The sequence below is a fragment of the Exophiala oligosperma genome, assembly GCF_000835515.1.
Source record: "Exophiala oligosperma strain CBS 72588 unplaced genomic scaffold supercont1.14, whole genome shotgun sequence".
Classification (NCBI taxonomy): domain Eukaryota; kingdom Fungi; phylum Ascomycota; class Eurotiomycetes; order Chaetothyriales; family Herpotrichiellaceae; genus Exophiala; species Exophiala oligosperma.
In genome coordinates, this window is record NW_015622831.1 from 185,973 (window position 1) to 198,878 (window position 12,906).

A 12,906-nucleotide genomic window follows, 5' to 3' on the forward strand; every position below is an offset into this window, starting at 1 on the left:
GGGGATTGATTGATGCCTGATACCCGCCCAAGCACTAATCAAGCTTAGGTGGTTCTTTTGTGGCTTGACAGTATCTACAGAAAGGATAAGGCGTGTTGTGAACATCCAATCAACCTCGTCCAGGCTGAATCGAAGCCTTGTCGAAGTCTCTCAGCGTCGTTTCGATTCAACATCAAAACACTTGACTCCGTCCCGTCTCTTCTGTACTCTCCCACTAGTACATACATGTACGGAGCATTTGTCCACCGTTAGTTACTCAAATCACGGCACGCGAACGAGTAACGTGACACTTTCATGTTTCTATTTCCCCCAATGTCGATCACAAGGCACCAAGTGGAGATTTCCGGGATTTTTTTTCAATTGATGTCACGCTGATCGAAAAGTTGGGGGGGAAGAAGAATGGGAAGCCCGTGTGTCTGTGTCTGTGCCTTTTTCAAGACAAAGGGTCCAACACGAGGTTAAGAAGATGATCGTCATGGAGAAGAAGCTCGACTTCGCTACTAGTAGAACAAACCTCGACAACTACTCGTACTCCTGTTCTCTTCCGCCTCACTTCGTACGTACAACTTGCTACAAGATTTTGCCCAGACACTTACGACTTAACACATCTAACATTCGTTGCGGAGTCACATGGAGAACTGCCAATGCATGTTTGTTGCAGATCCAGCCAGGTCCACCACACACACACAGGGTACGGAAATTGTAACAAGTACGAGTACTCGAACGGAGTACTTGTACCGACGAAGAATCCATCAGGATAATTGATCAACCCTACTCCTCCACATCGCCACCACCGCGCACGAGTCCTTCCGTACTGTTACAGGCGTCGTCGACACTCAAACCTCACCATTTCAAGCAATGGGCAAAGATACAAACCCCGAGTTACCTGATGAAAGTGTGGCGGTAAACCATCCCGAAGTCAACAACGACGACGCACTTGTCGAACTACGAGAAACCTATGTCAAGCCTGGTGGGTAAACCCTCGCGAGTCACAGGTACAACCTTTTCTACTCACATTTATTGATATTCACAGGCTTCAGAGGTACTCTGCAATCCAAATATGTCGTCCTTTGCGCCTTCATCGTCAGGCTCGGTGGGTTCCTTTTCGGATATGGTATGTATTCGATTGCCCTACCCCATGTGCAATCTTCGGACGGTGAGCTTACACGCGTCTTCTACTTGCTAGACCAAGGTGTCATTTCCATCATTCTTGTCATGGACCAATTCACCGATCGTTTCCCTCGAGTTTCAGATACTGCCAGTGGTGGAGGGTTCTGGAAAGGATTAATGACGGCCATGATTGAACTGGGCGCGTTTATCGGTATGAGCAACTTGTCCCCTCCTGGGAATTATCAACGCCCTCCCCGATGCCCCCTTACTAAATCTCTTCATTACAGGCGCTTTCAATCAAGGTTGGATTGCCGAAAAGATCTCTCGAAAATACTCCATCTGCGTCGCCGTCTGCATCTTTGTCGTTGGTTCTGTTCTACAAACCGCCGCTCAAGATTATGCCATGCTCATCGTCGGTCGATTGATTGGTGGTATTGGGATTGGCATGTAAGTGTCACACTTTTTGTCTATTCTTCACTTCACTCACTAATACACCATGACAGGTTGAGCATGGTCGTCCCCATGTACATTGCCGAAGTGTCACCACCCGAGATTCGAGGTTTGTATTGGGATCGAACTCCAACTTGAAGCCCTTCGTGACTGACAGACCTCATCAGGCACTCTTCTGGTCTTGGAAGAATTCTCCATCGTCTTCGGCATCATCTGCGCGTACTGGCTCACGTTCGGTACTCGTTACATTGGCGGCGAATGGTCCTACCGTCTACCGTTCTTGCTACAAATCTTCCCGGCCATCCTCCTCGGCATTTCCGTCCTCTTCATCCCATTTTCGCCGAGATGGTTGGCCTCCAAGGGTCGTGACCGGGAAGCCCTCCAGGCCCTGGTCAAACTTCGACGAGTCCCCGAAGACGACCCCCGGATCCAAGCCGAGTGGTACGACATCCGAGCCGAAGTGGCCTTTCACAAGGAAGTCGCCATACAGAAACATCCGAACTTGGGGTCTCCCGGTCAGAGGACGAGATCCCAGGCCCTCAAACTCGAAATCGCCTCGTACCTTGACTGTTGGAAACAAGGTTACTGGCGACGAACCATGGTCGGTGTAGGATTGATGTGTAAGTATCAGCATTATTTCTGATCTTTGATCCACTCTGTTGACAAATCTACGTGTTTGTCAGTCTTTCAACAATTCGTCGGCATAAACGCCTTGGTATGTTACTTTCCGCAGACACCTCCTTCCAATTGGTTTCTATGGAATTTCGACATTGACAATTTTGTCAGATCTACTACTCTCCATCATTATTCGAAAGTTTCGGTATGAATTACAACATGCGTCTCGTCCTGGGTGGAGTTTTGAACGTGACCCAACTCGTCGGCGTCTCTACATCTCTTTACACCATGGACGCCTATGGTCGTCGTCCACTTTTATTGATCGGTAGTGTCTGCATGACCATAGCTCACGTCATCATTGCAGTCCTGGTCGGACTATACTATGACGATTGGACGAATCACAAAGCTCAAGGTTGGGTGGCTGTTGGGTTTTTGTTCTTTTACATGTTGGCATTCGGATGTACTTATGGACCAGGTAAGTCTATGTACACACGTACACAAACAATCGGCCCCTCTATCCCTCACTCAACGATCGCAAAGTTTCGAAGACAAATGACCAACTTCTCTTTCAGTGCCATGGGCTATGCCATCCGAGATTTTCCCCAGCTCGTTACGTTCTAAAGGAGTCGCTTGGAGCACTTGCAGCAACTGGTTGAACAACTTCATCATCGGACTCATCACTCCTCCCTTGATCCAAAATACGCGCGGGTTCGGGGCGTACACGTTCTTCGCCGTCTTTTGCGCCCTGAGTTTCGTCTGGGCCTATTTGTTCGTGCCCGAGACAAAGGGAAGAAGTTTGGAGGACATGGACCGTGTCTTTGGTGACCGAGCCGCCGTGGCCGACCGGGCTCGTAGAAAGGAAATTCTACAAGAGTTGAAGACTAAGGACGGAATCCGGAACCGAGAAGAAATCAAGGCCGCGTGAAGGGGTATGAACTCAAGTAGTTTTGGTACGAACTTTTTTCGAACAACCAAGACAAGGACATTACCAAAACGGAACTGATACTACTTCAACGTTGGCTTCATCATCCCTCGCCACCCCCTCGTGGAGTCAATCGCAAATCACCAAGGCAATTTCGTCCCATCGTACTTCCACAACCTGACCTCGTCATTCACCGTCAAGCCTTCCACAATCTTCATCATACCCTTGATGCTCTCCTCGGGTTCGATGGTGGCCAGACCGATCCTCTTCGCCAAAGGGGCGACCGTCTCCGTGGCCACCACACCAGGATGAATCGGGACGGCCACGATTCCATTTTCTTTTTCTTCGTAAGCGACGTGACGCAGGAACATGTTCAAGGCCGCCTTTGAGATGGCGTACGCAGAGGATTGACCCGGTAGATCCTCGACCATGTCCAACGATCCGTACTGCGTGCTGACGGCGACGAATTTGGGTGTCCCACCTTGCCTGGCGGATTCGATCATCAAAGGTCTCAGGGCTTTAAAGATGGCGATGTTGTTCAAGAGATTCACGTCCAAAAATTCTTGATACATGGACATGGGTGATTCGGCGATGCTGGTCTCGTGGTGGATGATCCCGGCGTTTGCAATCACCACGTCAACTTTACCCGCGACTCTCTTAACTTGTTCCGCGGCAGCTAAGGCCTCGTCTACGGATTCGGGTTGTTTGGTGATTTTGACAATGTGGACGTTTCCCTTGTCCGTGAGGGACGACAGACGAGTGGCTCGTTCGGGGTCCCTCGTGGTCGCGAATACCACGGCTCCAGGTTTCTCTCGAAGTTGTCGAACGAATTCATACCCCAGGCCCTGTTGTAGTCTTTAGTTTCGTTCACGAAAAGCAACCGCAAACACTCGGCAATGCAAATACTGGCAGTAGTTTGGATGAGTAACTTACTTGGGTTGTCCCCGTGACAAAATATACAGTCTGATTCGACATTTTGTTGTCTTTGTGAAATCTCACAGGGACGTACTTCTCAGTCTCGACTCTTGAAATGTAAACGAAGGGCTGTAGATTGTTTCACGCAGCGAGTCAAGAAGTTCAGTAAGTCATTTCATCCAAAATGCTTTGTCAAACTCATTCCAACATTTTCCCCGCGTTGGGTACTTTATCAACAGGTGTCAGTATGTGCTTTTTCTTACTCGTACTCCGGGAAATCGGGAACTCGTTTGCTCCACCGCAAAACTTCCTTGCCGAGAAGCGATGAGGGGAGCGAGTTGAGAATTTGCTTAAGAGCTAGAAAGAAGATCGAAGGATATTTTGATAATCGTCCAAGTCTCGACTTACGGTCTCGATATACTTGATGTTCCGAAACGAATCGTAACTGTGATTGCGATGAAGACTGTAGGAGCATATACGAGTATTGGAAAATGGCAAGTCATTCATGGTCTTGATTTCCCTTAACTTGTCGACAGAGACTCTCTGGCTTCTCAGTCCAGATCTGATATGTTACTATGCCACTGACCAAAGTCCCCTCCCCTTGGACTGTGCCATGCTACCAAGACTTGCAGCAAACCCTTCCCCAGGAGGTCCGAGCCGCCGGTGGAAGCTCAAATCCTTACAGCACTCCTGGCTTCTGCCTCGATCATCCAACTCGGCGCTTCACCACATCTTTCTCCTCTCCCGTTGATCGCGAGTCGTCTATTTTTTCCAAAAGGCCTTCTCAAGCGCCGAAGCTTCGTACCGGTGATCTTTTGTTATATTTTGTCCCCAATCTGCGTATCATTCGTCCTGGCGCAGACTGAACATGTAGTTCAGCTTGCCCAGGGGCCTATCGGCAGAGGTTCTGTCTCCCCCCATGGATGGCGCTCGCGACGCACTCGTGTACAGCAGACCCTCGTGGACTTCTCAGAACATGTTCCTCAATCCCCCAATTCCTTTCTGACCACTTGTCCATCAGCCCTCCTCACGCGCAGCGAACACGAAGAGGCGCTTGCGGGGGAAAGCTGAGATAACTTGGCTCGCAGGGATCAGCCAGCCGAAGCGGTCTAGCCCTAGTGCCTTTCCCAATCAACAGATCAACGCAGTTTTCAGCTGCTGTCGCGGGCACGCAATCTAGATCCTCATCGATGCTGCTGCTTGCCGGATCGGTCAGTCGGAAATGTCTCAGCACGAAGCAAGGCGGGCTGCAGAGCTCGACTTGGCAGGGTCCTGCAGCCCAGCAGAACCCCTTGAAATATTGTCCAGGTCACGAGGGGAACCAGGATGTTGTAGGATCATCCCCCGCTACCTACCTAAGGGAAAAACATTAATGGCAATCTAGATCACGTTTCGCAGCGCCGGATGCGTCAATGATCAGAGTCTTTGGTCGTTGCCTCGACCTCAAATGGCTGGTTGACCCACAGAACACGATGACGCTCAACTCAGCCTGTCATGCTCAGCAGAATCTCGCTTTCGCCGGCTTCAGCTCATGCAAAGAACTCTTGTTTTTGTCTCGGACACAAGTTCTAGATCTTGAGAGGCTGGCCGAGGAAATTCCAAGGCTGTGTGATCGTTCTGGGCCGTCTCCCATAGCTTGGCGAGAGATGTGCACTTCTAAAGAAGCCCTGCAGATGAACAGGCAGCTTGCGCAGCTTGGTGCATGGAGGTTTGTGATGCTTTGAGCTTGTTGGCGTGGCTCTCTTTGGCCCGCTCAGCTTCGGGCATATAAAGCTATAAGGAGAGGATACTTTTGCCAGCCGTTTCGCATCATTGCTCTTCTTCCCAAACTACGACCGGCCCAGACACGGCCCTTGATAACAATTATACTTGTGTGAGTCTCCGTTATTATCTCCAGACATGGCAATCGAGTCTACGACGAACGAGTCCCTCAGGATGGAGGAGTCAACTGTCCTACGAACGACCGCCCTGGTCAACAGCAGCAATCCGTAAGCACATTTTGAAGGCCGTTTTCCGCAGTACCTCGCGCGAGGCCTGACGACTCATTGTCTAGGACATTGGTGGCGGCATGGGATGTGGGAGCACCACCAAGCCCGGAGTTTGCCCCAGACATCCGGTTGCGGTTCAACGGTGCGCCAGAAACCCTGGGACCGGATGGCGATCGGCGAAAGAAAGTAGAGGCTGCCAATTTCGCACCTGGTGGGAAGTATCGAGGTGAGCTGCACGGGACTACCAGCATCTGCTGGTTACTAAATGTGCCGCAGCGGTCTGCAAACTTCAGATGGGCTATTCGCTCAGCACCAGCGAGTACATGGGCACCGGCTGGCTGATCGCGGACAACCTCATTGTGACGGCCGGTCACTGCGCGTTCGGTGCGGACGTCGGATATCTGAAGTGGATGCGCGTCCACATCGGATACAGTGGTCCTGAGTCGGTCGGCAAACCCAGCCACAAGGTCACGTACGCCGTCAGTGTCTCTATGCCTGCCGAATATCTAAAGGCCGAGACTGGAGTCCACGATGTCTCCTTCGTAAGTCGCCGACAACCTTTCGCGTCATCCACATGGTCAGGACGCCCCATGCTGACACGCCGCAGATCAAACTCAAGGACAATTTCAAAGAATTTGGCTCCGGCGGCAAACTTGTCCGGTACAAAGACACCCCGGTTTTCGCAAACCTTTCTCTCGGCGTCGTTGGCTACCCGGGTGACCGTGAATTCGGAGCCTACATGTATGAGCATTGGGCGGACGTCCAGATCGACCTGGCCAGGTCCAGGGGCGTCCTCGAGTACAAGGTGGACACGACCGGGGGCCAATCTGGCTCACCCGTCTTCACCTCGGACCTGACGGCCATTGGCGTGCATGTGCGCGGCGGCTGGCCCAACTCGGCTTCGTCCATCGGGACGCTGGGTAACATATTCGCAGAGTACCTCGTCGCGATGAAGGTGCACGCGGGTGGCAACGTGCTTGCGGGCACGAAGATCGTCGACAACACCATGACCCCCCCTGCGCCGAACTTCCAAATGATCAGCGTGACTTCACTGGCACAAGTCGAACCCGCGAGTGGTGCCGCTCCAGCCGCAGCTACAGCCGCGCGAAGTGCAGTCCCCAACGGCGTCCCTACTACCGAGACCGTCGGCGATGACGATGTGGCGCAGATGTCGAAGCTACTGCTGAAGATCCTCAAAGGTATCGTCCAGAAGGACGAATCCGCGATCGCGGCGGAGAGGGCCATTTTGGCGGAATGAGCGTAGAGCCGGCCGGTGATGTGCTACGGAAGCACGGTAGAGCAAGGACTTTGACGGATTGGCGGGACACGGCGGTAGGAAGCCGGCTGGCAGCGCAATGTTGACTCGACAGAGACTCTCAAGAATCTGGACAGCAAGGGATTAATAATGCAATATCATCTCCTCATATAGGATATTTGACGTGTTTGTGACAAGACGGGGCGAGAACGCACCAAAGTGCCATATCGAAATACACGAGTCCACCTTTATATCTGACTGAGACTCATAGATCACAATCTCTGTCCTCCATTGCGCGTGGATTCTCTCCATAGACTGCGGTATACTTGTACTAGTAGACGATACCCCCGCTGAACTGCACAGGTATGCATATGATTGAAAGATGGAAAAGATTAGAGTAGCAGTATCACCACGGTGGCAATCATACTTTTGACTGCTCCCAGCATCTGTTCTCCTCAGTAGCATCAGCTCACGGCATGCATCTTCCCGTACTCGAGGACTGAATTTCAAGGAGGCACGGGTGGTGAGTATATTGTGTGCAAATTCGAGGATCCCCCTGAGCCGAGTCGGAGCCAGGCCAGCCAAACCAGGTGTCGAGGCGAAGTGACTATTCTTGCTCATGATACCTTGAAACTCTTGTGCATGACAAGATATTTTTGTGAAGTAACACATCTTGGTACAATGACCGAATACCTTCAGAACATATATCTACAGTAAGAATAGGTAGCCCAGGTACTCTATTCTTCTGGTACTCGTACTAAGGATTTCATTAGCAAAAGCCCCACGTACGTTTGTAGATAGCTGATATTGTACATTAAGGTACTCGTGAGTCCTCCATATCCGTGCCCCGTGCTCCATCATCGCTCCGGACCCCACGTACCTATCTAGGTCTGCACTCTACCTGGTCCACATCCGAAAACTCACGGCCAGATTCTTCAAGTACCGAAAAAAAACAAAAGAAAACTCTCTGGGGGGACATTTCCACCCGCGGTACTTGACCACGGGGAATGGAGCATCGCCTACCATTGTCATTCTAGACCATTCTGATCGATGGAGTCGTTGGCGTTAGGTAGGGACATCGGTAGGTACTGAAGATACGAACAGTTACGAGAAATAGAATTTTAAAGCAACCTACTGCGCTGCACCAACTTACTTACCTGTCGTGTTGCTCAACTCGAGAAGTCATAAATTACACATCCGATCCGAGTCATATGGTGATAACCTAGGTAACAAGTGAGCACACGATCAGGAAACAAACTTCACCATCATCATCATCATCATCATGGAGATTCCAGAAACCCACAAAGTGTCAGTCCTAGTGGTAAGTAAATCAGAACATCAACAAAACACCGTCAATCACCGAGTTGCTCTTTCAAGAACTAACTGCCCAAAATCAGAGACATGACGACGATAGTCACTCGTACCACTTTGAAACCCGCGTCGTGCCGGTCCCCCAGATCGGTCCCAACGATCTTCTCGTTCGCCTGTCTGTCTCTGGGGTATGCGGTTCCGACATCAGCCTCGCGGCCGGACACTTTGGGCCCACGCGGGACATCCTGGGCCACGAAGGGGTGGGACGGGTCGTCAAGCTGGGCTCTGCGGTGCCGCCGTCGTTCGTCTCACTCGGCACCCGCGTGGGCATCGCTTGGGTCCGGGACGTCTGCGAGAGATGCTTCTGCTGTCTCTCGCCCGACGGTGAGGCGCGGTGCCTGGAGATGCTGTGTTCGGGTCTCAGGCGCGACGGGACGTTCGCCGAGTACGCCGTCGTGCCGTCGCGGTACGTCATCCGCATCCCCGAGGGGGTCCCCGACCGGCTCGTGGCCCCGGTCCTGTGCGGCGGCGTGACGGCCTTCAAGGCCATCAAGGTCAGCGAGGCGGCCCCCGGACAGTGGATCGTGATCTCGGGGGCCGGGGGAGGCGTGGGCGCGTTGGGCGTCCAGTTCGCCCGGGCGATGGGGTACCGCGTCGCCGCCGTCGACCTGGGCGTGTCGAAACGAGAGTATTGCCTCGAGTTGGGTGCCGAGGCGTACTTTGACGCCGCCACAGTCCGGCCGTCGGACATCCAGGCGTTGACGGGGACAGAAAGTGGCGGGGCGGCCGCGGTCCTCGTCATGGCGAATTCCACCAAGGCCTACGAGGCGGCCCTGGAGTTTGTCGGTCCCTACGGAGCTTTGGTCTGTGTCGGGATCCCCCCGTCCGACCAGACGATGAAGCTCCATCCGATCGCGACGATTTCCAAAAACATCCGAATCATAGGTTCCGCGGTTGGAACCAGAAAGGACATCTGGGATGCCATCGATTTCGTCGCTCGAGGAGTCGTCAAGCCGAGGGTCCAAATGGCGACGCTCGATGATCTTTCTGACATTGCAAAGAATTTTCAAAAGGTGAGTTATCAACCTGCTCTACCCAGCACACCTTTTCTCCCAGATTGACAGAGGATTCAAAACTGACTGAATCTCATGACGAATGTCAAAGACGCCGGCAAAATATGTGATGCGTTTTGCCAAAGACGGAGAAGTGAATCCAAGTGTCAATGGAGTGCAGACTGATGGACAATAAATATCAATCAGGCCCATAGATACCTAAGTATAGATAGAAAATTCCCAATATGGACTCGTATTGTAGACTCTAGGGACATATGGGCTGCCCTCAAACCCTGCCCTCCGTTCTCGTATTCGTTCTCGTACAGACCACCTTAATAGTGAAGCTTCCCCGCAAACTTGCTCGCCTATCAAGTCCGTGCAGACTCATGCATCCATCATCTACTCCGGACTCCGTAAGAGTAACACAACAATTCACATGCCCTTTTCCCTTTCAGAGACTTCTCGAATCAAGGATGCCGTCGGATATGCATCTTTTCGTCAGGTGATGATCATTGGCCCCTCCATCTCTCCCCCTCTTCTCTTGCTCTAAAGTGTGTTCACCTCGTGCGAGTGACTAGTACCTGTAACCTCGAGCTTCATGACAGTCCAACGATAGTGCCTGGGTAGTGATTGTATCCTATCACTCAACACTACCGTATTGTATTGTTCTCGACAATGGCATCACGTCCATTACTTCTCACCCTGCTACCAGCTGTCACTAGGTCCGGTGGTCTCTTGACGACTACCGTCCCACTTCGAGCTGCTTCTCGATTGTCCAAACGATTCATCCACTCTTCTCTCCTTCGACCTGTCGCCGCTGCCCCTGCCGGCACCTCTTCCTCCAACACGATCAATGTCCCCCCTCCTTCAGCCTCTGCCGTAGACCAGTCTCGTCAAGTCTCCTCCGACCCGTACGATGAAGCCAAGAATGCTGCCTTTTTAGGCGAGGCTGACTCCGACGATGGATTCGAAGCAGGTAGGCTCGAACGAGGTGACACGGACGAAGCCGTCGATCCTGCCATTGCCCGCAACGCGGCCTTTTTGGGAGAAGCTGACTCGAACGACGGTTTCGAGGCACGCAGAGCCGAAGAGGGTGACACGTACCCCGGCATTGATCCATCCGCTGCCAGGAACGCCGCCTTTCTGGGTGAAGCCGATTCAGACGACGGTTTCGAGGCACGTAGAGCCGAAGAGGGGGATAGTCACGAAGCGATGGATGCCACGAATGCCGCATTTCTGGGCGAGGCCGATAGTGACGATGGCTTCGAGGCGGACATCGAGGTAAACCCAGCAAAGCATCATCACAAAATCGAAGACACCAGTGAGAGTGGCTTTCATGCCGAACGAGGAGAGTTGCGTTGAAGAAGCCCAATGTCGGACCACAGACGCCGTTCCAGATTGATTCTTCCAAGTGATCTTACCTTATCTGTTCATCGAGTTATTCGGGGGGCTGCTCGGCTCGTGTATCTTAGGTGAACGTGTCTGCACAACGATGCATTACCTGCAAAACCACAAAAAATGGGGATTAGCTGTATCAATTAGTTATACCATTGCAAAATTTGTACGAGTTATTTGAGCCCCGTCGTCGTTGAACACACGTTGTGTTTGTTTTTGTATGTTGGATATGTTTTTTGGCAGCAACCAAACACCGCATAGTATGAGCACTGAGGCTCTTCCTTTGAAAATCGCCTGTCCCTGCTTTCCCTGAATCACTCCTTTTCAAAGCTGTCGTAGTCTTCCTTGCTCATCAAGCTTTCCAGCTCGGTGGTGTCGCTGAGCTCGATCTTGGCCAGCCACCCTTCACCTTCGGGGCTCTTGTTTATCGTTCCTGGTTTTTCCTCTAGCACTTTGTTGTGGTCTACAATCTTTCCCGACACCGGGGTCATGATGTCGGACGCCGACTTGACCGACTCGACGGCACCGATGGTGTCGCCTTTACTGACGTCCATATCTAGCTCGGGAAGTTCGACGTACACGACATCACCGAGGGCTTTCGAGGCGTATTCCGTAATACCGATCGTGCCTAGGCGAGGAGAACTCAGTAAGCTGGTAATGACCACCAGAACAGAAATAAAAGCATACCCGTCTTTCCATCCGTGTCGAGTTCAATCCATTCGTGGTCCTCTGTGTACTTTTTGATGTATACTGCGACACCACCACATCAGTTTTGTGTGATCAAATTTCCAGCAGTTCGAGTGAAGCTCACAAGTAGACCTCGAGGAGAATGTCCTCCTAGATGCGGCGCTGTTCCATTGGCATGCTCGGGTCGTGCTTGCTCGTGGTGCGACAGCCACTCTCCTCGTCGCAAGCCTCGAGACAGAGGGCACCAGTCGGTTGACAACTGAGGTGTTCATTGTGCGCGTATTACTGAGATCGTTGCCGTCCTTGAGATAGCGAATTCAAAGAGGTTGGAAAATATCGTCCTGCTTGTCTTAAGAGCACGAAGTACGGAGTACAGGGTACCCCAAGAGTCCTGGAGCATTCAACGGTGACTTAGCCGCAACGCACTTTCCCGCGAACCTGGTTAAGCTGCCCCGGAACAGTTAAAGAATCCATGCCACTCATTGGTCCAATGGCAGAAAATGCCCAAGTGGTTTTCCACTCGGCCGTATTTTGTAGCTGCGCCAGAACATTTTGAAAATGCAAGTAAGATCTACTATGTACGGGGCCAGTTCAGCAGTAACAACAATCATCGGCACAGCGATCATGCTCTACGAACTGATAGCAGTGGTACGTATCAATATTTAACCTTCCAACTACCCTGTTCAAAAAGAGGAATTCCCAGCTCACCACTACTACGACAGGTCCGTCCGGGCAACCTCGGCCAGGTCAAAGAGTAAGTCCCCTTGTCCCGTCCATATTTGCTTTGATCTGCCGTCTCTGACACCTCTCTCTCACCAACCAGAATCGCTCGTATCTGCGGTAGACAAATCCTCGACAACAAAGGTGTCATCCGCGGTATCAAGAACTGGGGACAGTTCGATCTTCCCCGACCGACTGTCAAGCATCAAACTCAGCACTTCCAAGGCCACTACTTCATCATGCAATTCGACAGCAGCATCAAAGTCCAGAAAGAAATGCGCCGGATCCTCGCCCTCGACCCTCGTATGGTTCGCTTCTCCGTCGTCAAGCTGGGTGATAAATTGGGTGGTGTCAATGGTGCCATCGAGGAAATCACAGGTCAGGTCGACTGGAACTCAACGCCGGACACGAACATCCCTCTCGACACCTTTGAAAACTCTGGCATCGCTCGAGCCGGTTCCAATTACAGCTAGGTTTGACAAGAAA

The 12,906-nt window shown here is 51.9% G+C and overlaps 6 protein-coding genes across 6 annotated transcripts; 4 read left to right on the forward strand and 2 right to left on the reverse strand.

Annotated features, from left to right (window-relative positions):
* Positions 1–271: 271 nt before the first annotated feature.
* On the forward strand, positions 272–3,402 carry PV06_10587 (uncharacterized protein). Its single transcript, XM_016412153.1, has 9 exons — positions 272–970; positions 1,034–1,114; positions 1,187–1,321; positions 1,398–1,557; positions 1,614–1,669; positions 1,728–2,180; positions 2,244–2,275; positions 2,347–2,650; positions 2,748–3,402. The coding sequence occupies exons 1-9, from the start codon at positions 859–861 to the stop codon at positions 3,098–3,100; spliced, it is 1,686 nt and encodes a 561-aa protein (XP_016257461.1). The 5' UTR covers positions 272–858; the 3' UTR covers positions 3,101–3,402.
* Positions 3,238–4,072, reverse strand: PV06_10588 (uncharacterized protein; the record flags this gene model as incomplete). Its single annotated transcript, XM_016412154.1, has 2 exons — positions 3,238–3,942; positions 4,031–4,072. 2 exons carry the CDS (start codon positions 4,070–4,072, stop codon positions 3,238–3,240), a joined length of 747 nt encoding a protein of 248 aa, XP_016257462.1.
* Positions 4,073–5,911: 1,839 nt separating this feature from the next.
* Positions 5,912–7,258, forward strand: PV06_10589 (uncharacterized protein; the record flags this gene model as incomplete). Its single annotated transcript, XM_016412155.1, has 4 exons — positions 5,912–6,000; positions 6,066–6,226; positions 6,277–6,542; positions 6,608–7,258. The coding sequence occupies 4 exons, from the start codon at positions 5,912–5,914 to the stop codon at positions 7,256–7,258; spliced, it is 1,167 nt and encodes a 388-aa protein (XP_016257463.1).
* Positions 7,259–9,813: 2,555 nt separating this feature from the next.
* On the reverse strand, positions 9,814–12,117 carry PV06_10590 (glycine cleavage system H protein). The gene is made up of 3 exons (XM_016412156.1): positions 11,825–12,117; positions 11,701–11,763; positions 9,814–11,641 (listed from the first exon to the last, which is right to left on the reverse strand). The coding sequence occupies exons 1-3, from the start codon at positions 11,970–11,972 to the stop codon at positions 11,328–11,330; spliced, it is 525 nt and encodes a 174-aa protein (XP_016257464.1). The 5' UTR covers positions 11,973–12,117; the 3' UTR covers positions 9,814–11,327.
* On the forward strand, positions 10,237–11,176 carry PV06_10591 (uncharacterized protein). Its single transcript, XM_016412157.1, has one exon. It carries the CDS (start codon positions 10,294–10,296, stop codon positions 10,978–10,980), a length of 687 nt encoding a protein of 228 aa, XP_016257465.1. The 5' UTR covers positions 10,237–10,293; the 3' UTR covers positions 10,981–11,176.
* A 207-nt stretch (positions 12,118–12,324) lies between the features above and the next one.
* Positions 12,325–12,893, forward strand: PV06_10592 (ribosomal protein S6; the record flags this gene model as incomplete). Its single annotated transcript, XM_016412158.1, has 3 exons — positions 12,325–12,348; positions 12,423–12,454; positions 12,524–12,893. The coding sequence occupies 3 exons, from the start codon at positions 12,325–12,327 to the stop codon at positions 12,891–12,893; spliced, it is 426 nt and encodes a 141-aa protein (XP_016257466.1).
* Between the last annotated feature and the right edge of the window lie 13 nt (positions 12,894–12,906).